Raw genomic sequence first — 24,819 nt, 5'->3', positions numbered from 1 at the left:
CATTTTCACTTTAAATTCATGTCAGCGAGAACCGTAGGTCAGGCTGTGTTTTGTGCAACAGTCCAGAATTACTTCTGCATCTCTATGGAGTGGAGGATTTCTGTAATGCTGTTTTATTTTACCTATTGCCACCTATTTCTTCAGTCATTTTCATTATGCAAATGGAGGAAAGACGTTATCCTGTAAATAACAGCAGCTAAGTTCCCTTCATCATCTTTAGCCCACTAAAGCTACAGTTAAAAAAACAAAACATTAGACCCCTTGCTTGCTTTAGCCTAATACTGCAGGCTAACATCAACTGATTCCAGTTTTTGAATGTCTCCAAAGTAACTTCACTAAAGCCTTAAATTGCACACCGTCTCACTCTTGTTGGGATTTGCAACCATCGTTAATCCTTCTTACACTTCGGCTTGCGGATTGAAGGTGGGGGAGCAGGAAAAGCTGGGAGTCCTTGATAAAAATGGCCAAGCTGGTACGCAAAAGGTCACCACTACAGGATGTATCAAGCAACTGACAGAATAGCGAAACACTGCATAGCTGAAATAGGCAAGGGGAGGTCTGCATGGTATTGTACCACTCTCAGTCACTCACACAAAATCATGTCAAAGATGATTTTATCTTAAGATATTTTATTAATATTTTCAATTGACAGTATCAGCCAAAAAACAAACACTGAAAACCAAAATCCTTTCATGGCAATGATACACAAGAGTTTTAATTGAACAAGATAGTTTCAGGAAAAACAGAGATGGAAAATTAATATCAGCTCCATCACAGATTATAAATGCAATCAATTCAAACACATCTGTCTGCAGTTTTCTTTGACTATATTGTATCTAATTCAAAGTTGAAAAAGCAAGGGAACGAAGGGGTCAGTAAAGCTGGGGTTAAGGTATAGCAGTTATCATCAGGGCATTTTGGTGGCATTAGGGAGACTTTTGGTCAGTTGCAAGTCACGCACAGCATGGGCAGGGATGAGGTCAGAAATGGAAGATGTGGGAGGGTTACTAGAGAGAGCTACAGGGATTCAGATGGGTCATGATTATTAGAGGTAAGGTAGCAAAAAACAAAACAAGTTTTAGAGAAGAAGAGCTGTTGGTGCTGACAGTGCACTTATCATTCAATCTGAACCTGTTACTTTGAGAGAGGGGAGGGGCTTAGGTAATGATTGGGGCGGGAGGTGTCTGGCACATGCACCTGATATACATATGTTGCCACTCAGATGGAAGTGGATGTGGTCTAGGGGAAGAGGGTGGGGCAGGCAGAGCAAATGATGATATGCGAACAGAAAGAAGGAAGAGTCACACAATTGGCTCCCTGCAGAGGACAATTTCCAACTCGCCACGGTAGAGCTTCCCTCCGTCAGATAGGCTCATGATGCTCTGCTTGTAGCCCGACAGATTTGTGGGGTCCACCTCCTGAATGAGAGACAGGGTGATATGATACACTGAGGAGGCCAAAAAGCAACATGTTATGATCCTATAGCTCATTTTGATGAATATTCTCCTACTCTCCTCCCAGCATTAGGTTTTGATTATTTTCAAGATATTGAGGAAACTAAAAAATGTTATTATGTTTCTGACTAGAAACCTGAATGACAGAAAAGTAAATCCAAGGCAAGTTCTTTTGTTTTGATTGTTCTATCTCTTTGAAGTTAAAAGGTTTGGAACAAAATAGTGAAAAGTATTCCGAGTTGTATTTTAAGCATAAGAACTTATGATTGCAATCATCTTTTTTCCTCACTAAAACATTTTGTTTATGGAGCATTTCTGTAATATATTACAAAGACCAGTTTTTAGAGTATCCACATTTGCTTGCCGGAGCTCAGCATATGGCCACTCACTCATCAAAACATCACTCTGTAGTACTGCTGGCGAGGGGGAGAAAAAATCTACATATCTCAGGATAATTTAAATGGGGTTCTGTTGGGCTTGAATTCAAGTGTTTATCTTTCCAAAGAGTGCTTTAAACAGCTTTGGTAGCTAATGTTGAAGGAAAGACCTACTAGGCTTTGTATGGATATACAGCCCTTTTGCTAAAAAGAGCTGAGACACTCTGTAGACTATAAATGTTCCAGTTATGTGCAGTTCATTTTGCTAGAATACTAAATGCACTAAGTAAGATCTTGAAACTTTTCTGTCTCACCCTGGACAGGTTGCTAGTCGCTGGTGTATTCCACGGGACTACCACATTCTCATCCTTAGTCTGTGCTCAGTTTTGATAGAAGTCCACGCAGACACAGGCAGCACATTCAAACTCTGCACAAAAAGGCTTAAGCCAACCAAGAGGTTCAGCTTAGGAAGGGATTTTTTAATTCTAAGACATTAATACTAACCACTGCACCACTGTGCCACCCACATTTAGTTTGATTTAATGTATGCCTTACTGTGATGTCAGCCAAAAAGTAATATACGCTCACTTCTAATTAGCCTAATAAATACATCGTTGAGGGAGGCGATAAACTATTATTACCCTTAAATCAGCACCAGGCATACCATGGACTAGCAGAATGCTCTGTTTAAAATACCTTTTTAGACCGCAAACACGTTGGATTGAAGAACCCAAAATAAAAACTAAGGAGTTCAAAGGCAAGCCACATGTGGTGCATACACATATGCTTATCTTAGTATCCGCCAATCTTCTTCTTTCAGCTGCTCCCTTTAGGGGTCACCACAGCAAATCATCTGCTTTCCCAATCCTTAGCATCTCTCACACCAACCCTCTGCATATCTACATCTACATACTACATCCATGAACCTCCTTTTAGGTTTTACTTTTTTCATCCTTCCTGGCAGCTCTATATTCAACATCCTTTCTCCAGCTTATCCACTATCCCTCCTCTGCACATGTCCAAATCAGCCTTGCCTTTCCAACTCTTTCTCATGAATCATGCACATCTTAGTCACTCCAATAAAATTCTTAACATCTTCAACTCTGCCACCTCCAGATCAGCCTCCTCTCTTTTTATTAGTGCCCCTGTCTCCAAACCATACATCATAGGATCTTTTAAACCTCCCCATTGCGCTCTTTTCAGTATGCACTAGCAGGCTGTAGGTCTGATCACCTTGAGTGAACACCCGTCTTACCTTCTTGTTTGTTTGGTAAAGGTCTCGTAGCAAAGCGTCCAGCTCCTGCTCATCGATGTAGCCATTTCCATCCTGGAAGGAGTCACCAAAAACATCATGATTGTAATTTTCACTTACAAACAATCATAATGGAGGCAAGTAATTACCGTTAATAATAATGATACTGTACCAAATTTTACCACAGCTTTTGAAAATATAGATGTCACATATATATTTTCATTCCCTTCGTGTAATTCATTCTTTAAAGGCAGCCTTTTGTCAACAATGTTTTGATTCATTCGCTGCTGCTCGACTTCATTCATTCAGTATTTTGTGGCAGCAATCAGCAAATCATTTAAAAAAGACTTCCCATTCAAAACTCTGTGTATGGGGTTAGTTGCTAAGTTAATACGGAGCCCCCTTGCTAATTAATGAGCTATGTCTCACAGCCGTGTTTAGAGAGTTTAGGGCCAGAAAATAAGCCCAAATTATTGGACATTTTCCCTTGGCAAATGGCACAAAACATGTTCTGTTCATCTAGGCTCGGTCTCAAGATGACTTCAGAGCTGAGTGTCTTGCCAATTTACTTATATATTTTTTTAACTCTGGGAGATGCTCTTTGATGTTCACAAAGCCAGACTGAAGTGTCCTAGATCTTGGGAATAAAGTGTAAATTCTATTTATTTTCCCTTTAAGGATAAAAGACTCTGCACTCTGCAGCGCTATGGGAAAGCAGAGCAACATCAGGTATGAGCCAGTCTGTCTTCCACTCCACGCCATCTTGCTTTTCAGACATTTTCAAGTCTTGCACAGTGTGGGGCCATGGCACTGTGAGCCACGTTAGTGTTCAGCTGACCGGCCACACTTTGCCCAGCCACTCGGCAGATGCCTGTGTTTCTGCTGCAGGGGCTTGAGCTCATAACAAAATGATGAAACTAATTACACACATAAATGCAAGTGCTCCATATGCAGAGGGGGGACTACATGAATGGACGGCAGTGGCTAATCTATAATTAAACATTCCACCCTGTCCTCTACTAGTGAACTAGAGAGAGTGAAGAGAGTGCAAGCCTTCAGTCTGACTCAAGTCATGAATACACACGCAACCTCCAACCCCCCCCTCCCATCGCTGCCATGGACGGCTCTATACAAATTTGCCAACCATACTACTTAGTATGGGACAAAAAGAGAGCACAAAAACACAGAGGTTGAAAACATGAATAGCTGTTTGTTTTTATTCTTTTTCTAATCACAACGTCAGTGCACTGACATGATTTAAGGTCATGGACTTACATGGTGTGGCCTTGTGCTTCAAAGTGAACTTAGTAGATAAACGGGCATTTTGCAGCCCTTCTACTTGTTGCTACAGCAGGGCACAGAAAACTATTTCCAATTTTTATTTTTTTGTTATTGACCTAAAAAGTCCCTGAGTGTCTGCATCCTGTCTTCTCGTGTGTGCAAGGCTGCACGTGAGCAGTGTAGCTGTTCTGTCATAGGATAGAAGACATGAAGCAATTATAATATACATGCTACATTTAAGATGGCGGCGCGCACAGACGCAGCGGCCCGGAGCTCCTACACTTTTGCACTTTTGGTGGTACTGTGTATTATTTCACACAGTCTGGGGTTACTTCAATACAACAGAGATGATCTACTACAACTAAGCCGTGGAGATCTTCAACTAACATCCGAGTATCTCATCCCCCCGGAGATCGTTAAGCAACCCCCGGGGCTACCCGCAACAGCAAGCCGCAGGAGGAGACGTTGCGAGCGGAGGCAGAAGAGAGGCAAGCGGGGAGGCCTGTGGGCACGGCTAAAGACTAGTCCGTTTAAACCACCACTCCCGATCATATTCCTCTCCAACGCCCGTTCAATCCGTTACAAACTGGATGAAATACGACTGCAGATCGCCACTCGACGGACTTTTAATAACTGTTCGTGCATGATTTTCACTGAAACCTGGCTGGACAGCGCCATTCCCGATGCGGCTATCGATCTAGCAGGCCGCACCGCCTATCGAGCCGACAGGTCTGCGGACTCGGGTAAGAAGACTGGCGGGGGGCTGTGCATCTATATTAACAACCTTTGGTGCACGAACGTCACGGTAACGGAAAAACTGTGCAGTACAGAGGTAGAACTGTTGGTGTTAAAGTGCCGTCCATTCTATCTCCCTCGGGAATTTTCTGCCGTTTACATCTGCGCTGTTTACATTCCACCAGATGCTAATGCTAAGCTAGCGTTTGCACAATTGAGCAGCAGCATCAATAACAGCCTGGTAGCACACCCGGACAGTGTCTTTATTGCGGCTGGGGATTTTAACCACGCGGACCTGAAATCTGTACTTCACAATTTCCACCGTAATGTGAAGTGTGCTACCAGAGGAGATAGAACGTTGGACCAGGTGTACACCAACATGGCGAATGCGTACAGAGCCCAGGCTTATCCCCACCTGGGTCTGTCAGACCATCTCTCCCTTCTGCTACACCCAATATACACACAAAAGATCAAGAGCACTGGGATTACAACCAAAACCGTGAGAACATGGCCGCAGGACGCTATTCCGATGCTTCAGGACTGTTTCCACTGCACAGACTGGGATGTATTCAAGGTGCAGGACACTGACAATCGTGTCGCATTGGACAGTTACACCTCCACTGTCTTGGACTACATCTGTTTCTGTGTGGACAATGTAACAACTTGGAAACGATTCCGTGTGTTCCCTAATAATCCACCCTGGATGACACACGGAGTTCAACAACTTATTCGAACGAGGAACAACGCTTTCAAATCCGGGGACCAGGAGGCATACAGTGCTGCCAGGGCCAACCTGAGAAGAGGCATCAAGACTGCCAAGCAGCAGCACAGGAGGCGTATCGAGGCCAGGTTTGAGAACAACACAAACCCAAGGCAGGTCTGGGAGGGCATCAGGGCTATCACGGACTACAAAAGAAGAACACCATCACCCTCAGCCGACAGTTCTACTCTAAATCTAAATCTCTTTTATGCCCGTTTTGACAGGGAGAACACCGACCCTGTCCTGTCCCCTCTCCCCTCAACCGACCCTGCTCCGGTCCTGAGCACTCATGAGCTGAGGCGTGTGTTCCGGAGCATTAACACCAGGAAGGCGGCCGGGCCGGATGGAGTGCTGGGCCGGGTGCTAAAAGACTGTGCTGCGGACCTGGCGGACGTCTTCACCTCTATATATAACACCTCGTTGTCCTGTTCACTGGTACCATCCTGTTTCAAAGCAGCAACCATCGTTCCCATCCCAAAACAGTCAAATGTCACATGTCTGAACGATTTCAGACCTGTGGCACTCACCCCCATTCCCGCCAAATGCCTGGAGAGACTGGTCATTAAACACATCAGAGCTGCTTTTCCACCATCCCTGGACTCGCACCAGTTTGCATACAGGGAGAACCGGTCAACCGAGGATGCGATCGCCACAGTGCTGCACACATTACTGAAGCACTTGGAACACAGGAACACCTATGCACGGCTCCTCTTTGTAGACTACAGCTCGGCTTTTAATACCATCCGGCCATACAAACTCCGTCCCAAACTCCACCAACTGGGACTTAACTCCTCTCTGTGCAACTGGATTGTGGACTTCCTCACTAACCGTAGACAGAGTGTCAGAGTGGGTAAGAACACCTCTTCCACCCTTGTGGTCAACACCGGTGCCCCTCAGGGGTGTGTTCTGAGCCCTCTGCTATACACTCTCTTCACCCATGACTGTATTTCCTCCTGCGCGTCCAATCTCATTGTTAAGTTTGCAGATGACACTACAGTGCTCGGACTTATATCCAACAATGATGAGACAAACTATAGGACAGAGGTGCAACAACTAGAGTCATGGTGCCACGACAATAACTTGGTCTTAAACACCAAAAAGACCAAGGAGATCATTGTAGATTTCCGGAAGAGGGGCCATAACAACCATCTGCCTCTCTTCATTGGCAGTGAGGCGGTGGAGAGGGTGAGCAGTTTTAAATTCTTGGGGGTAACTGTGACCGAGGACCTGTCCTGGGGCAACCATATCACCTCAGTTGTACGGAAGGCCCAACAGCGCCTCTACTACCTGAGGAGACTGCGGAGCGCACACATTCCCAGATCTCTGATGTTGAACTTCTACAACTGTGCCATCAGCAGCGTTCTGACGTATGGATTTCTAGTGTGGTTCCCCAGCTGCACCAAGGCCGATCAGCAAGCACTCCAGCGGGTGGTGAAAGAAGCTGGCAGAATTATTGGAACAAGTCTGCCAGAGATCAGTAATATCTTCCCCACTCGCTATCTGAGGAGGGTGCACAGTATCCTGCGGGACCAACATCACCCTGCGCGCCACCTTTTCCATCTGCTGCCCTCAGGGAGAAGGTACAGGTCTATACAGGCCAGAACATCCAGACTGGCCAACAGCCTGTATCCACAGGCTGTGAGGCTCCTGAACTCTCTGCCCCCCTCTCACGGACAATAACCATATCCAACTTCTTAATAGCAATGAACTGGTCTGCATTGGTGCATCATATCTTTATTCTCTTCCCCCTCCTGCCCCCCCCCCCCCCCCCCCCCCCTCTTTCTTAAATAGATAACTATCATATCTGATATCATATCTCACAGTAAGGCAAGGCAAGGCAAGTTTATTTGTATAGCACAATTCAACAACAAGGTGATTCAAAGTACAATAATATTGAATGGGTTGCGTTGTTGTATTTTGTCATGTTTCTCAGGTCTTTGTCTGAATTTCTACGAACATTATTGCTAAGGATTGTCTTATTGCATTGGAGTCACACTGGGTTAAATATGTACACTTGGGTTTTAAGGGGTATTTATTATTTTCTTCTTTTTTTTGGGTTGTATGGAAGCCCCAAACGCAATTTCATTGTTCTTGACAATGACAATAAATAAATAAATACTAAATACTAAAATACTAAATACATTTCAAAGTTTTGCATTTTGTAGTTTCATGTAGTTCACATTAGGATATTGCCCATCTTTTGGTTACAAAGGGGATGAATTTCAGGCAGCAGTTGAATCACTGTTGCTGAAAAAGCAGTAAGGCGCATACTTTAATTTACTGTAATTAATTTACTTTCACTACTCTATTTCATCACTAATATAAATCGGGGGAAAATGAAAAGCATTTTGAACATTAAGGTAATGCTAACAACTGGGCTAAAAGGCACCAGCGCTGTATTACATCAAACTGAATTGTTTATTTCTGCAAAAAACTGAGTCAGCCTTCTTATAGCTACTTAGATTATGGCTGGTCCCTCAGCTGTGCAAAACACACACGATACCATAAACAAGAAAAATGATATAACAGATGCACAGAGCGCTGCTCTCTCCCGTCTTGTACCATAGTCCCTCCCCACCGTTCTACTGCTAATGTGGAAAATATGCCCATTAACCAAACCACTGCTCAGCCACCCTGGGCTGTTTACAAAAGGACAGGTGTGCCAAGTCTGACTCATTTCCCTAGGTAAATGAAGAGTGCCCAAGGTAAAAGACAGAATTTACATATTCATGATTTTAACAAAAAGGGATCTCCTAAACAAACAGCACTGAGTCACCCAGACAGCTTGACTCAAGCTGGCGTGTTTTTACACTGTAAAGAGTCCCACCCTTATTCAGACACACTTCCATTCTGTTTTTCTGTCTGTCTTTGTGTGGACTAACCATTAATTATTTTCACAATGATTTCACGAGCATGTAACAACAGCCTGAAGCCTTAAACGTTTCCCCATAGGGAAGACTCATGGGAGACGGAGCTGTCGCTAACAAAATAACTAGATATGATGAGGTTCTCGTGTGTTGTTGTTGCAGATGCCAATCTAGCTCAGAACACATGGAGGAAATCCCCGGGAGAGCTCCCAACGTTGCAGAAAGACAGATCAAAGAATCCATTCTTGCCAAAGTACACTAAAGCAGTTGTTCTGAAACTTTTTCTGACATATCCTTCTGAGACTGGAAAACATGCCCCACAACCCACAATTATTATCAGTCATTAAAAATAAAAATAAAAAATCAAACCTGTTTTTTGATTAAATAAAAGAAGGCCAAATAGTTTCATCACAGTCTTGGTTCTTTTTCTTTTTTGATTTTTCTTTAAAAAAAATCACATTTATTGAATTTCAGTTTACCACTTTTGATAACATGTCACCTACCTTGTCATAGTATGTGAAGATGGCATTGAACTGCTCAGAAGTCAGCTTGACACCCTGTAAACACAAGGTTTCACTTTAATTACAAGACTACAAAAAATCAATAAAGACATGTATATGTGCAACTAACTCAGACCCAGTATACTTTGTTTTCTGTCACTTATGAACTCCTACTGTGGTGCAGAGATGGGCACGCGTTACAAGTAACGCATTACTGTAATCCGATTACTTTTTTCAAGTAACAAGTAAAGTAAGGGATTACTATTGCAAAAATGGTAATTAGATTACCGTTACTTTCCCATAAAAACGATGTGTTACTGCGTTACTAAAACCATGATTTCTTTGCGAGAATGTCTCATGACAGTGACGTAAGCGAGTAAGACATTTGTGACAATAGCTGTGTGCAGATCAACAATGGATCATATATCGAGTGCGGGAGAGAGTATGAGCATTCAGCGTTTAAAGTGTGGAAGTACTGACCTTACTTTGAGTTTGATTCCATAAAAAGTGACATTAGTGTCCGTTGTGCGTGGGAAGAAAACTTCTTTTTACAGCGAAAAAACCCCCTAAACTTCCGAGCAAGCACCGAGTGCGCTACGACGTAATGGGAAACTCACAGAGAAACTCGCGGATTCTTTAACTGATATTTTTATAATATGGTGCATATAATTTAATTTTTGCTTGATGCATAAAGTTAAAAGATTAAAACTAATAAAACAAGTTTTAAAAAGAGACGTTTCCATTTGATTATGATTCTACTTTTTCTGATGGATTATGCAGAAAAAGTAGAATTGGGCTGAAAGATCTATTGCTTTATTACCTATTCAGGTTGTAAATCGTGTTTTTAAAAAGTAACTAAGTAACTAAGTAATTAATTACTTTTGAAAATAAAGTAATGGGATTACTTTTTTGGGGAAGTAATCAGTAATTAGTTACTGATTACTTTTTTCAAGTAACTTGACCAACACTGCTGTGGTTTATGCTCATATGAAACATGGTGAAATTTTCAAATAAGGAGGGCAGTTTATAGTCAACTAATTGCTGTTAGCCAAAACCTCAAGCTTGATTTCACACAGAAGTCTTCTCTACATCTGACTCTGTATGTCAGCTGAGGATGGATATCTCTAATATGGTCTGGCACACAGCTCTGTCTCTAAGCAGAGAAGCCCTGCCCACAGCCTTTTCCACCCCGTCGGTTATGAGGGGCAGCCAATCAGATGAAAGTTGGCTTCAAGTGGGAGGTGCTACAACAGCTTCTTTCAGACAGTGGATGAATTGATATGAAGCAGTAAGATCCACTATAATACATATAAGGATTATTTTAAACTGTGAATTATACAAAGCTACTCTTGAAGAGTCAATGAATATCTACTTTAACCATCATCAAAAACAGGACTATGAATCATAAATTTATAAAATGGTTACAGTGTATTATGTAATTCAGTGGCGTTCTCCGAGTATAATATATCATTTCTGTTTTGCTTTTATTTCAGCCCCATGTTTGTCCCCTACCTGGAATTTCAGCAGGAAATTCTCCTGTACAGGAAGAAGCCTGCGGCAGAGAAGGACTTCATTAGTGGACACAATAGTTGTTAAATTATTCACGTTCTTTGACAGTGAATGAGCATCAGCGGGCAGTGTGCTTCAACATTTACACAATGAGCAAAAACAAGCAAAATTACATATTACCTTGCCATCTCTGACAGGCCCAGCTTCCCATCTCCATTCAGATCAAACATCTTGAGCTACAAAGCAGAAGTAGAACAGAGGAGAAAGTGAAAGGAAGCTTTTTATAGGTATACTCTGTCAAAGTAAAGGTACACGTGGTTCCGTGCATTTCATTGGCTGAGACGCCGAAGGAGTAGCCATAAATTTATGATATATTCACCACTTCTTTTTTTCCTCCTTAATACTACATGTCTAACAGAGGAACACTAAAAGCAGCGGTCTATAAACCTTGCTTCAGTTTTTCAGCCAGTATGGCAGGTTTTCCTTATACAATAAGTCAGAAGGTTTAGAAGAGAGTTACACTGGAGGAAAAGAATAATAAAATGGAGACTTACCCACTCTTTTACATCGAAGAGTGTTAAATTATTTATTAAATGAAAACCTACACACAGTAAAAAATGCCTAGAAGTTTTGCACTGTTGTCACATGCAATAAGGCATCTTGATGCCACTATGGTCTATGCAAATAGTGATGAGCATTTTTATTGGCTGAACAATTAACCCAAAAAACAACTGACGGATCACTCAAACTACTTCGAGAGGTAGCGTGGGATGCATTTGACAACATGTCTGTGGTCTAATTTGTTCTGAGTAACAAGACAGGAGGAAAATATGTCACCATTGAAGGTTTGGTGTTTTTCCTGGACCCTTTTGGAGGTCAAAATTTGGACTGTACATATGTCATAACTAAATGTAATAAGTGTGTGCATAAAATCTAAGAACATTTGGTCAGCTTGATTCTTTGGAGACTGAAGGTGACACAGATGTGAACAGCGATGTGTGAATCTGATTGCACAAGTAGAGATCATGCATGGGTATAATGCCCGTTGTTGCTGGCAGTACTGTATTATTTCCTTTTCATTACAAGACTAATTTTAGTCATTAGTTTACACCTTACTTTTCATAAATTAGCAACACTGCCTGCATCATAGCAGTATGCTGATTAAAATGACTCATTCTTTACATTAATCTCAGCCTCTGTTTTTTGCTTTATCTCTAATATGTCCCTCTGCACTAGATGAAGTAACAATAAATTTGTCTATGAAGAAACTGCTTCAGAAAATTAGGTCAGCTCAGCTCTGGGGCTTCCAGGAAGAAGCAGATGTTAGCACATCTGGGCTGCAGTCTCACAACCTGCAGGACATGATGGGTCACAACCAGTGAGCCGCACAGGGCTGCAGCCACCACTATAACAGGCCAATGAGTACCTCCACAAATTGCTAGACATTTGCCTTTTATCAGAAATGTATACAGTTTAGTTTTCTTCAAGTGAAGCAACTTCTAAAGATTGTCAGCTTTTTGTTTGTCCAGTGTAAAGTTTGTCCAGTTAAACTGAGCTTGTGTGATTGAGCGTTCGAATGTGCAAGAGAGCAAGTCTTACTATGGTCTGTGTGTACTCCTGCAGCTTCTGCTCGTCGTAGTGTCTGTTAGCTTTCTCCAGCAGGTCTGACAGAAAGCCCTGAGGACAGAGACACACAGGGTGCTTTTCATTATGCTAACTTGTGCTTCCTTGTATTCTCTCTCCTCCCATGAACCAAAAATCATTGCCCATCATGGAGGATCTTGCAGTGCCCTAAAATGCAAGTCTGGGTGATGAGGAGTGACTGGAGAGAAGGCTTTTGGAAAAGCTTTTGCAATTAAACATATGCGCATCCTATATGGAAGAATTTTATCAAATGCCGTGACATGAAATTACACTAAAACTAAGCATTCAGCAGCTTTAGCTCCTCCGCCTTTATATCTCTTCCTTTCATCTCTCTCTTATATCCAGGAGGAGCTAGGAAGCGAGAAAGAGACACGAGAGACTGAAGCGAAGAGGCATAATGAAAAGCACCCATGGATTAGTAAAAAGAGCCAGCGGCTGTGCCTGGTCTTTCATTAAGCTGAGGCAAAATGTCCAGAAAACAAATACAGAGATCTTAGATGAAGATGCATTTACATTTACTTAACATATGCTAACAATCTGAAAAACTTAAAACACTCAAAACATCTGCAATAAGCCCTGGAGAATATAACCCTAACATATCAAAAAAACATAAACTTGCAAAATAAAGTTATATTCATGAGTGTTGAAGTTTGGGCTGGCTGGGTTTTTTTCTTTACCATATTTGACAAAGAAAAAATGTGAAAATTAGGTATGGAGAGAAATGCAAGAATAAGAGAAAGAAATGACGAAAACGGGACAAAAAAGGAAGAAAAAAAACGAGACACTGAATTATTAAATTATAATTTGATTTATTGGTTTATCTGGTGTTTTGTTTTGAAATTAGAATTGAAGAGTACATGTAGAGCAGCAAACACTACAATTCCTTCTGAACTTAGCACAGTATAACATCTTCTATAAATAAAGTACTCCAGTAGCATTAGACCAAAGGTATCAGTTATGTGCTACTTGAGTCAATATTTTCCGCGCCTGCTCACAATTATGTGGTGAGACACATGTCTGCTTCCTGAGATCTCATCTGCACTTTTTCTAAAGCTTTCAAAAAGCCACACCTGAGTAACTCATCTGCACCTGGTCAGCTGGAAGAGATCTTATTCCCACAACTACCCGAGCAGCCAAATCTGTATACAACGAGTAATCACTGACCCCAATTAATCCGCAGCTTGCCACTGTGGTGCACTTTCCTTTATATAATTTGACAAAACATTTCCTAGAAGGGTTTTAATGACTAACCTTTGTGTAATCAGTAAAGCTTTTTTTGTATCTGAATCCTCGCTACATAAAAAAGAAAAAGAAAACACTTGAGGTCAGTGGGGAATTTCCTGTGAAGCAGACATTTATCTCTCCTGAGTCAAAAGGCTCATCCATATGCTCACAGATGACACACTGAAAATATTCAGTGGCAAACAATTTATACGTCTCAAAAGAATGCCACATTCAGTTATAAGAAAAACATAAATGAATGTGACATTTCTACTTCTATCAGGTATTTAAAGTTATGTGCTGGGCAAACAGTACCTATGTTTGCTTCCTAAATGTATGCTAAACTGATTATTAATAACTGATGGCGGTTCGAGCTTCTGGGCCATTTGACCCAGCGTTTTGAATTTCCTGTGTTTTGGTGAATATGCTTTATGGTGATTTAAGGTTCATTGGTTAGTCTTGAGTTTATTCTATGTTCTGAGTTCCTTGTATTCCCAGTTTAGTTTCTTGTCTGTTAGGTTCCCCTTGTGTCTTGGTCTCTCCTCTGTGTCCTCTATGTCTGTCATGTCATCTACGTCTCTCCTCTCTCTGTGTCTCATTTCCTTGTTCCCCAGGTCCAAGTCACGTCTTTGTGTTTTGTCTCCCTTTTCTGTTTACATGTGCCCTCCTGATGTTTCATTCCATTCTCCCCTGTCTGTCATGTGCAGTCATGTATGTTTTCCCCAACCTGTCTCGTCTCTCTCTCTCTCCCTCTGTGTCTCGTCTTCCTTAATTGTTTCCGTGTTTCCCTTTTTGTGTCACCTTCCTTTGCCTCCCCCTGTCTGTCTTGGTCTCCTGTCTGTTCTTTCCTCCTGGTCCTATGTGAAGCTGCGTACTTGTAATGTTTCCTGTTTACTCTGACAGTGTCGCATCCTGTGTTCAGTGTGTTCGGTTTTGCTTCATCCTGTGCCATTATGTTTATTCACTCCAGCTGTCTTCCCCTTGTGTTTCCTCTTCCCTCGTTACCCTGTTCTGTATTCATGGTGTGAGTTGTCATTCGTTCTTTGTCAGGTTTAGTTATAGTTTAGCTCACTTCAGCCTTTTCGTTACTCTGTTCAGCCTATATGAAACAGCTCCCCTTTTGGTTATTCACATTTCACGCCTCGTTTTGTCTGCGTTTGGGTCCACACCACTCACCGGCCATTCAGCCTTGACACAGTGAGTGTGCAAGAACGAGGGCTGTATCCTTTTCTTTAAAAAAAATTAAGCCAAAAGCTGTAGTTCCTCTTGTGGCCACTTGAGGCTGGCTCCAAAAGTGAGTCAGTTTGATCAAAAACTGTTTTGGTCTCTTAGCTTATTTCCCCTTGATCAAAACTATACAAAGATGAATTTTGTCAAAATATATGCAGGTAAATCAAAGTTCATCTTGTTAGAGATGTTTATACTGACAGGCTGTAGCTGTTAGCTATTTACTCAAGTTAATTCAGGTGACTGAACAGGATTTCTCATTATTTTAAACTGTGCTCATGGTGCTGCTGCTTTTTGAAACAGTTTTAAATGTAATTATATTGTTTCTTTAAATTGGATTGTGATGCAATTTTGAAGAGTGATACTCTAAAAGCACCTTGATAATGAAGCTAGCATCAGCTCATAACTTTGTATTTGGGGTTTGTTAGCCAAATTTGGTTGCTACGAGCTTCGAAAACAAAAAACAAAAAAGCATTAATAGACTGTTTAAAAACTAGCCATAATCCCAAAATCAAAGCCTAAAACCAGACTCCATAAACAATGGGTTACGCTAGGTACGCCCATCTTTGCTATACAGTCTATGATAATGACACAAATTTTTTTCCCCCTTTGATTTATTTGATACCAAAAACAAAGCATGCAGGTGTAACGCAAAATTGAAATATACATACAAGTATGCGTACACATAAAGATATATTGTATATATTTAAAATGTCAATAAAATGTTGGAATGAAAGGTGTAAGAAAATACAGAGATTAAAGATTTTCGGGACATGTGCAGTTTCCTAGTTCATAATATTTGATAATTACATTTTAGGGGGTGTGCTCTGTTATTGTGTGTGTTGATGTGCAAATGAATGTGTGTAGGGGGAGAAAAGAGAAGAAAATGCATAAAATAAGTATGACAACAGGTTAAAGCAATATTTGTAATAAATGAGACACTGCATGTTACTGGTCACATATGATCAAATGAATAAACATGTGTCAGTGCTTCTTAACATTTGATTTAATGTTGTTGAGAATTTACCTTCAGTTCATTTGCTTCAATGTAGCCACTGCGATCTGTATCATATCGCCTCCATGCCTAAAAAGAAATCAACGAAACAAACTGAAGCAATCGATTGAAAGCGTTTTCTCAGCTCAAAAGCACAGAGAAGCTCGTCTCCAGAGTGATTTACATTCTTTCCCCTTGAATAAATCCTCTCTGATCAACTCCCAGCTTACTCTTTGACTATGCCAAGGGTTTGCCTTTTTTCTCTGGTGCACAGCAGAAATCATTCCAGAGCAGCCGACCACAAATGCCTGGACCATCACTGTAATCATACAGTTTTCAATACAATCCTATTTGCCCACATACAGAGCAAAGGGCAACAGTGGACAAAGAGAGGAAAGAGGGGAGAGAAAGTCATTTTAATGAATGTTTTAATCTAGCAGCTGTCCCTGTCCAGAGAAGGGCTCCTTATCAAAGATGGATGGCCTTCCCCCTTCTTGTTCTCCTCCTTCTCCTCCCCTCTCTCTGCTCCTCCTCTCCTCCTCTGGGTTCTGCAGAGAGGAGCTACAGTGGTGTTATCCATTATATATGACTCTGAAAATAGAAGGCTCCGCTTCCTCATTCTAACCCTTTAAAAACGTCTCTGCCCCCTTCCTCCTCCCTGCACCCTTCAGCAAAGACTGATTAATCTCCCCTCTCTTGTTTTATGCTCTCAAACTTTGGCTCTCAACTTCCCATCGACATTTCATTTACGTCTCCTCTGCTCCTGCTTTCGCTCGTTTGCCCTTTGTATCCTTCTCTCTTTGCACACCTTCTCTTTCATTCGTTTCCCTTCTCTCATTTCATTATTCCTTCTCAATATGACACAAGAGACAAGGACAGCCTCTTCCTCACATGTAATTGGTTTCTAATTGGCTTCATTTTTTCCATTTAGCAGATCTAACATGAAATCTGCCATTTTGTCTCATCTTCTTGAGATATTTGGTAGAATAGATTATTTTCTGTTTCTGCTACCTTTCAGGATATAAATCTATATCGGTCTCGAGGGTTTTTTTGCTACTTCTCTTCACCTATTATCCAAAATTCAAAGTGCCACTTAAACTTCAGAAAATGTTTAGTATAAATGGTAGCAGAGTTTCTCCACTTTCCACTTAACCATTTAATAATGTGAGACAAAAGTTTCCCACAAATTTGGGTAAATGTTGATTTCTGTTTCTGGTCTCTATTGAATTTCGACTGTGTGAAAGTGCCTCCTGTTAATTCTATCTGTTAGCAAAAAGGAAGCAAGAAGTATTTTTTTAGGAACTTTGAATAAAAAATGCAGTTTTTCAGGAGAAACACATCGATTGTGACTATAAGACATGAGATGGTTCTGCCAGAAGTTACACCCTTGGGTTCCTCAAGAGTTCCTCATCCCTGCCAGGTGCGACAGATGGCTGCCCCAACCCCACCATGGATGGTTCTGCTGGAGGCTTCTTCCTGTTAAAAGGGAGTTTTTCCTTCCCACTGTCGCGAAAGTACTTGCTCACAGGGGTCATATGATTGTTTTTTTTTCTCTGTATGTATTATTGTAGGGTCTGCCTTACAATATAAAGTTCCTTGAGGCGACTGTTGTTGTGATTTGGCGCTATATAAATAAAACTGAATTGAATTGAATTAAATAGATGCTATTAGCAGGAGGAATGGGGATGCAGCAAGCATCATCACTGATAAGACAAATATCCAATGTCTTCATATGTTTCTGTAAGATAAGCAAAAGTTGTATGTTTATTATTTTTAAGTGTCTCCAGAAAATAATCCACAGTTAGTATTAGCCTTTTACGGCTCAATTTTGTTAGCATTTCAGTTGCATACTGTGGGGGTGATTGTTTTCCTTCCTGTTGGGCATGGTTTTCACCATGAAGTTACTAAAGCTTTTTCCAGTTACTAAAGCCCTCTGAGGCTGACTGACTCTGGCCTATAACTTTATGGTTGAGTGAAGTAAGTACGCCCTGGCCAATGTTAACGGTGAACAAGAACCTCCTGTGCAAAAAGTTCAAAAGTGCCTTAAAGAAGAGATCAAATAATTAAGTTGGTCAAGAGGAGTGGCAGGTTCTTATGAAAAAAAAATATGAGAGATATTCTCAGGAACACACTCTTACCGCCATAAACTCAGCGCTGGAGCTGACAAACTGTCTGAAGCAGAGCAAGAAGTTCTCTTCAGTTGGAAGAATCTGGGCCAGCTAGGAAAAGTGACAGGGAAATGGGAGTGGTGAGAACACAAGATGGTACAGTTGATATTCTGGGAGAGACTGGGGAAGCTTTTTGTCTGCAAGGCCTCAAATGGGCAACTCAGCATAAATAATAGAGAGCCACAACCTCAGAAGCACAACTATGCCTAAGTTAGAAATATTTATTAAAATACATATTTTTAGCTGTTCAGACAAAGACTATAAACTGCATGTTCACACAACCAAGTGGACTGCACACTCATTTACTTCTCTGGCAGCAGTGGATTATTGATATTGCAGAAGCCCTATTTCTCACAGCTTTGTCAAATCACTGTGAAAGTGGTCAAATCGAGGAAAACCAATATCCCAAACTGATGGTCCATAGAGAACATCACGAAGACCGCATTTATGCAAGCAGTTAAATATTGACCAGACTTCTGGGGTCTTTATTTTTGGATCTCTGAGTTATCTGAGCTCTCTTTTTGAACCTTTTCTCATCACTCACAATGAGCAGAAAACCTTCACCTTTATTTTGCAGTCTGTTTATGGTCTGATATCCAATGCACAAGACTCATATACGGTGTGTCATGTGAGCTTCTTGCCCCCAGCTTTCCATGTCTGCACATGTAAGGGCAGTGAGCTTCCACAAGAAAGTCATTCTGCCAAATGTAAATGACTGGAAATAACAATCCTCCTTTGACTGTGGCAGTGCTATCTGAACTAAAGGTTTCCCAGATCAGTTAAAAATTCAAAAGATCACATGAAATAGGCCTAAAAGTGATCACAATAAACATGCAATGTAAATGTAACGCCACAAATTGTTGTTTTCGGAATTTTTACATACTGAAAAAAAATGACAGGTGAAGCAAGAAACATTAATTATGTCATTACAATGAAATGTTCTGCTGGGAAACTTTGGGCCCTGGGTCCAAGAAGTGCTGCATGCGTATGTTACTTTGCCAAGTAGTAGTCAACTAAACATTGTTGCAAACCAAGCAACGCTCCATATGGTGCTCCCAGTCAGCAGCAGCCACTGCCAGCAGAACAATGTGCTCCACCACACCACAGAAACTATTCAGGAATGGTTCAAGGAACAGCTCCTTGAGCTGTTAACTTGGCACCAAAATTTCTTGGCTCCAAAATTCCCAGAGCCCACTGTGATCGAGAATTCACAAGAAGCCCCACCTAGCTGAGCCACAACACCAAAATGATTCCGTGCTAGAAACCACTGGACACTCATGGAGATTCTGTGGCCTCGGTTTTCTGGGTTAAACATTTTAGGCATCAGAAGGGAGACCTGCATAATATTGTGTAGGTGGTTTAAATGTTGTGGCTGATTAGTGTATCCTATTTAAGTGACCAGTAATTACTCATGCACTCTATGCTAAGTTAAGCTAACTGTCAGCGTAGTCAGTGTTTGGCTATTTACAGTAAATTTGTCAAAAAAGAGAATGTGAAATCATCCTGTCGTCCGAGCTGACAGTCGTTCATTATTGGACAGTCTAGGTTCTCATTGTCTTCTTCTTGTAAGTGGGTACCCACCCTCTTTGCATTACTGGTAGTTATATCTTTAAGCTAGGCTAAGATAAACGACTTCTTTTTGTTTTATGTGGGAGCAATGATCTTCTATCTTAATCATTGTAAAGAATGTGAAAAAACCCATACATCTATCCATTTTCTGCTGCATATCTGAGTCCAGGTTGTGATGGTATATTTCTCAAAAAGTCAAACCAATCTTTGGTGGAGCCTAGCTGTTTCTAATCTTTATGCCAAGCTAAACTGTGAAGCTCCATATAAACGTTTTGTATCAATCTTTTCATCCAAATCAGGGAAAGAAAGCAAAAATGCATATTTCCCAGGCAGTCGAGCTGTTCTGTTAAATAAAATCTATAAAATAAAGAGGTCCTCTGAGGCCTTACCTCTGACATCTCAATTCGTCCATCTTTGTTCTTGTCGAACTTCTGCATGAACTCCTTCATCTTTTCTCTGAATGTAGGATTTGTAGGGTCCTAGGAAACAATTTTACTCAACATAAGTGAAGCCTGAGTTGTCAGTGTGGAGATATGTGATTAATTCCTGGCCCCTGAACTCACCACCCCCGCTCCTCTCCGAGCCATCTCCAACTCTTTGAAGAAGTTCTCCAGCTCCTTCCCCTCGATGTATCCATTACCTTGGAACAGAGAGACCATAATTGCATGTTAATGCAACATCACAAATGGCATTGTTTTTCTGTTTTTTTATTTTTTACCAGTAATGCTGATGTGCAAAAAGTTCCCAAACAGAGACACGGTCACAGTGTCAAACAGATCCCAACGTGGCCTGGGTTTGCCCTGGTATTGATTCAAACACGAGCCTTTCAACAGTAACTCTCTTCCTCTCCTTCTAAAAGATTTCATTATTGACTGCCACAGTGATCACTCTTCAAAAGACTTTGTGTTCACAAGATTGGATGCCAGGAGAGGCTATATATGGGAAATAACTTTTCTTTGATATTCAAGGTGATGATTCATGGGCCACTTCGGTTATTCAGTAGTGATCAATACTGCATTCAGTGGCAATCTGGCAGATATTAAGCAGACGAAAATAAATGGTTAATTTAGATATAGTTCTAGCCTATATATGCTTTTTTATTTGAGATAACTTAAACTCTGAAAGTGATATTTTGCCAAGAACAGTGTGGCTTTCTACAATCCTTTAGAAAATATCTTAACCTTGGTTTGCTGTGTGCCACCAGTCATTTTGACAAGCTGTCATAATGACTGATGGCATGAGTGTCATTTTTTGCCAGGCGGCGCTTAATCTGTGATCGTGTCAATCACACTTTTTTGATTCTTTAATGACAAATTTATCTTGCGGTGGCCACAGAGTTGATTTTCATTTTTCTCTCATCCTATTTTATTCTTGTTCCTGTTGTTCTGTTGCCCTGACAGTTCCTATTCGGAGGACAAATGAGGGTGCCCGCTTCACCCAGGTAGTATGTGAACCGGTGCCAATATTCTTTCAACACTCCTGCTGAATGGCCGGACAGATGGCTCCAAACGATGTGACTAGCTGCTTCAATAAAACCCTGGAAGGCAGTGCTGCCTCATTAAACGCTAACAAAGATTATTATGCCATCCACTTCCTTCCGCCTCTCTCTAACTTTCTGTCTCTCTTTTTCTCCCTCTGTCATTTTCAATCTAACTCCTTCTCTCTATTCAACTAAACTCACAACATCTTTTATCCAAGGAAATTGTGTGTGCGTGCGTGTGCATTCCTCAGTGATGTTATCAAAACTCATGAATACAAACTCTGCTGTTTTAATGAAAATGTGGGACAGTGAAATGCTCTGTTGCTGTCGAGCCTCCCTCCTGTGCCTCTTATTTGACATTTAGCACTGTAGAGAGAAATGGCCCGCTTGGTAATTAAACAGAGTAAGTATGATGTGATTAACTACAACACGAATGGCATAAAAATGTAATAAAAACAGATATATGAAATGATTGTTTGGGGATGCGCTCATATGCTCAATAGATGCAGCAATAGACCCATTCATTTGTGCAAACCACCATCTGTTAATGCTTTCACACTCTGTTTATTCAAAAGCAGGATAAGCAAGTTCTGTTTCAAGCAGCCTTTAAATAACAACAGTATGTTTAAGGTATGAAATGCTGTGTGTGCTGCTGACTAACGTCAGTATGTACGGATTGTATTGAAGTGTCCCAATTCCAGTGTAGACATTTAGACCAAATAGCAGTATGTGAATGTGCATCATTGCCAGCAGCTACATTTTATGGCTGATTTCACCTTACTCCCAGATAATTTTGCTCAAATGTCAAATATATACTTTGCACAGCGCAATGAGAACATTCCTGCCAACTTGTACTTTTGTATTTCTGCACACGCACTTAAAGTTTGTACCTAGCACCCAGATACTGTAAAAGGTTCACAAAAACCACTTTAGACCCAAATAAACACTTTTTCATCACTAGTAAACATTTAATGCATCACTAGACCATTGGGACAAGCTGGTAAAGTGATTTTACTTCTGGTTATTTATTCTATAATCCAACCCCGACCGGGAAAAACTCTCAAAGGGGCCAGTTGTGCCAACTAAGTGCATATTTAAAGCTTATATAAAGTGCATTTGCCTTTCAAAGGAAAGTGGAGCCCTGTCTATTCAAATATTTTGTGTTGAGCTCACAGCTGGGTCAATTCAGGAAGTAGATTCTGCTTAGTGTTCCAAATTGTTTTTATCCAGGTCAATAAGAAATAATTGACAGCAAATCTGCTATAATTAGCAAACGAAACTGCAGTTGTTTCCTTTTCCAGCTTTGAAGTGACTGAATTGAAAAGGCTCGAAGGAGACAGCAGGGAAAGATGAGAGGGACGCTTGAGCAGAGGAGCTGCAAGAGACGCAATCCAGATGAGATTTGATCCTGGGCCAACCAGGGGAATATGTGGTTTCATCATCTCTAGGTGCATCGCCTCTCATGTATTTTTATCTCGAACTCAGAGATATTTACTCAACCTGAACAAACAAATTAGCTCTCGTTTCTTTCTGCTGAGCCAGAAGACACTCCCATTAATGAGTGCAGAAATCAGACTCAGTAGCCAAATCTGTGGAAGCGTACTGGTTAAATTTGATTTGCAAAGTGGCTCACTGCAGAGCAAAATATGTAAAATACCACCGCTTAAGAACTTAAGTACCTGGGTGGTTGGACTAATATCCATACGCTGAAACCATGATGAGCAATAAGAGCCATAACAACCTTCTCTGCACAGCGGCTCATATGGAGGAGCTCAGCTGTGGAACCTCTCTGCCCCACCCGAAATGTCCCTCCACCTTGATTTCCCTATGGAAAGCAGTTCAGCAAGTGTGCCAGCATCAAAACACATCATGGTGACAATAAACTCTCGGGAGGATGTGTTTAAAGCAAATAGGTGTGGCACACTTGCCTCATCTGCAGGTGTGATATGGACATCTTGGAGAAGTAGACTGTATATTTTTAAAATAATGGCCAGTTGTAGCCTCATCATGTTTACATCACTGCCAGAGATTCATGAAAAAGTGAATGAGATGACAGATCCTGACTACTATTTTCAACAGGGTTCGTAATATTGTCAGTTTGATATTAGATCCCAGTTATGTGGCACATTAAAGCACACAGTGACTCTATTTTAAAATCTAAAAAAGACTCTAAAAACCTATAAAAGAATAATTTATAGGTTTTACAGGCAGCAACTGATGGTCTTCTTATCAGACTGCTGTATAGTCTATCCATCAGTTTGCAGAAAGCCTTCAATCTGCTGAGGAGTCTGCAGACCTTCAAATGGAATGAAAGCATCTCTAATCAGGCTTATAAAACTTTCACTACTGTGGTGACATGCTGATGAATTTGTCATAGAGACATCCACACACAGACAAAGAGTGATATAAAGAGCACTGAGACAAGAAGGTAAGACAGCACTGAGTCATTTGATGACAAAAAATGCGTAAGGGCGTATGTTGGATATTAATGGGAAAATAAATTGTCAGTAACAATTTTGAAGTTTTCAGGAATGGCACGTTCATCAGTCCATCAGCTGTGATCGGATACAGCTCAGTGGAAGCAGCATCGCTCACAGATGAATGCAGTTTAAGGACCAATGGAAGCACAAGTTGCTGACTGCAAAATTTCACTTAACACAGGCGTTTAAATGAAATGCCTTCATTTCTAAAAAGCGGCGCACTTCTCTGTGCAGCATGCACCAGAATTGCGCTTTAATGACTTTCACATGGTGTTAGTTTACCTACCATTTAGATTGATAGATTTATCAGAGAACCAAAAACGTAAAACCGTGCGTAACTATAACTGTGACTATAAATAGATTCATTGTAAATCCATGCAACCAAAATGTATTTCTTGATTTAAAAAAAAAATCTATTCTGAAGTTGTTAAACATGATCTAACCAGAAAATGTCTCCTTTGAGCTGCTTTATCCATCAAACAGGCAAACGACGAAGACAAAGAATAGACCACAGCTTCGGGACCAAATGAAAAACAGTCCCATATTCTTAAAATCTCACTTTGTGAGCTGCAAAGATGGCTCATAAGAATTTCAATTTCTTCTTCTTCTTCCTCTTCTTCTTTTAATTTTTTTAATCTTTCACATCTCTTAAGTGTCGTTCTGCCTGCACAATCTAACTTTTGCGCGAAAATCTTTTTTTTTTTTTGCTAAGCTTAACGGTTTTAGGCTGAAAAGCATTTCCAACCTTTTCTTCGCATTTTCCATCAGTCATTAAATCGATGACTTCACACACCAGTTGTATCTAATCAGCCTATCATTTAATATTTCATTAATTTAGAGTTAAAAATAAACTTTTAATTTCTAAGGAGGGGAAATAAAATCCTACCATCACTGTCGAAATGTTTCCAAATGTCGAGGAACTGGGACGCGGTGACCTCGGCCAGGTGCAGGTGAGGAGGCTGCTGAGCTTTGTTTGCCATGATGCTCTCGACCGATGCTGCTGCAAGTCAGACGCGACAAAAATCCGCTACTAACTTTTCTGTGTCTTCTTCAAACACGCCCCACACTGTGGCCCCAGTGCGCCGCCCGCCGCTTTTTAACCTCGGCGCAGGAGCGGTAGCACCGCTGCACGACCACTGGGGGCGCACTGCCACCGACAGTGTACATCTGACTCAGCGTCCCAGCGTATGTGCTTCCAAGCTTGATGTAGCTGTGTGATAGGACGTCTTGGGCACTGCAGTAGGCTGATGAGTGTGTGTGTATGTGTGTGAGAGAGCGGGGAGAGAGATGCAGATAGTGAG

At 41.1% G+C, this 24,819-nt stretch overlaps 1 protein-coding gene across 1 annotated transcript; it reads right to left on the bottom strand.

The window, feature by feature from the left end:
• Positions 1-622: 622 nt before the first annotated feature.
• On the bottom strand, positions 623-24,568 carry calb2a (calbindin 2a). The gene is made up of 11 exons (XM_085414690.1): positions 24,405-24,568; positions 20,122-20,198; positions 19,948-20,037; positions 17,960-18,040; positions 15,855-15,911; positions 12,335-12,412; positions 10,916-10,971; positions 10,739-10,778; positions 9,230-9,283; positions 3,087-3,158; positions 623-1,418 (listed from the first exon to the last, which is right to left on the bottom strand). The coding sequence occupies exons 1-11, from the start codon at positions 24,496-24,498 to the stop codon at positions 1,302-1,304; spliced, it is 816 nt and encodes a 271-aa protein (XP_085270816.1). The 5' UTR covers positions 24,499-24,568; the 3' UTR covers positions 623-1,301.
• Between the last annotated feature and the right edge of the window lie 251 nt (positions 24,569-24,819).

Source organism: Rhamphochromis longiceps, linkage group LG7 (genome assembly GCF_057381845.1).
Source record: "Rhamphochromis longiceps isolate RC_006_pf linkage group LG7, R_longiceps_female_GT1.1, whole genome shotgun sequence".
NCBI classification, from domain to species: Eukaryota; Metazoa; Chordata; class Actinopteri; order Cichliformes; family Cichlidae; genus Rhamphochromis; species Rhamphochromis longiceps.
The sequence above is the reverse complement of the archived record's forward strand: the minus strand, read 5'-3'. Positions and strand labels throughout refer to the sequence as shown.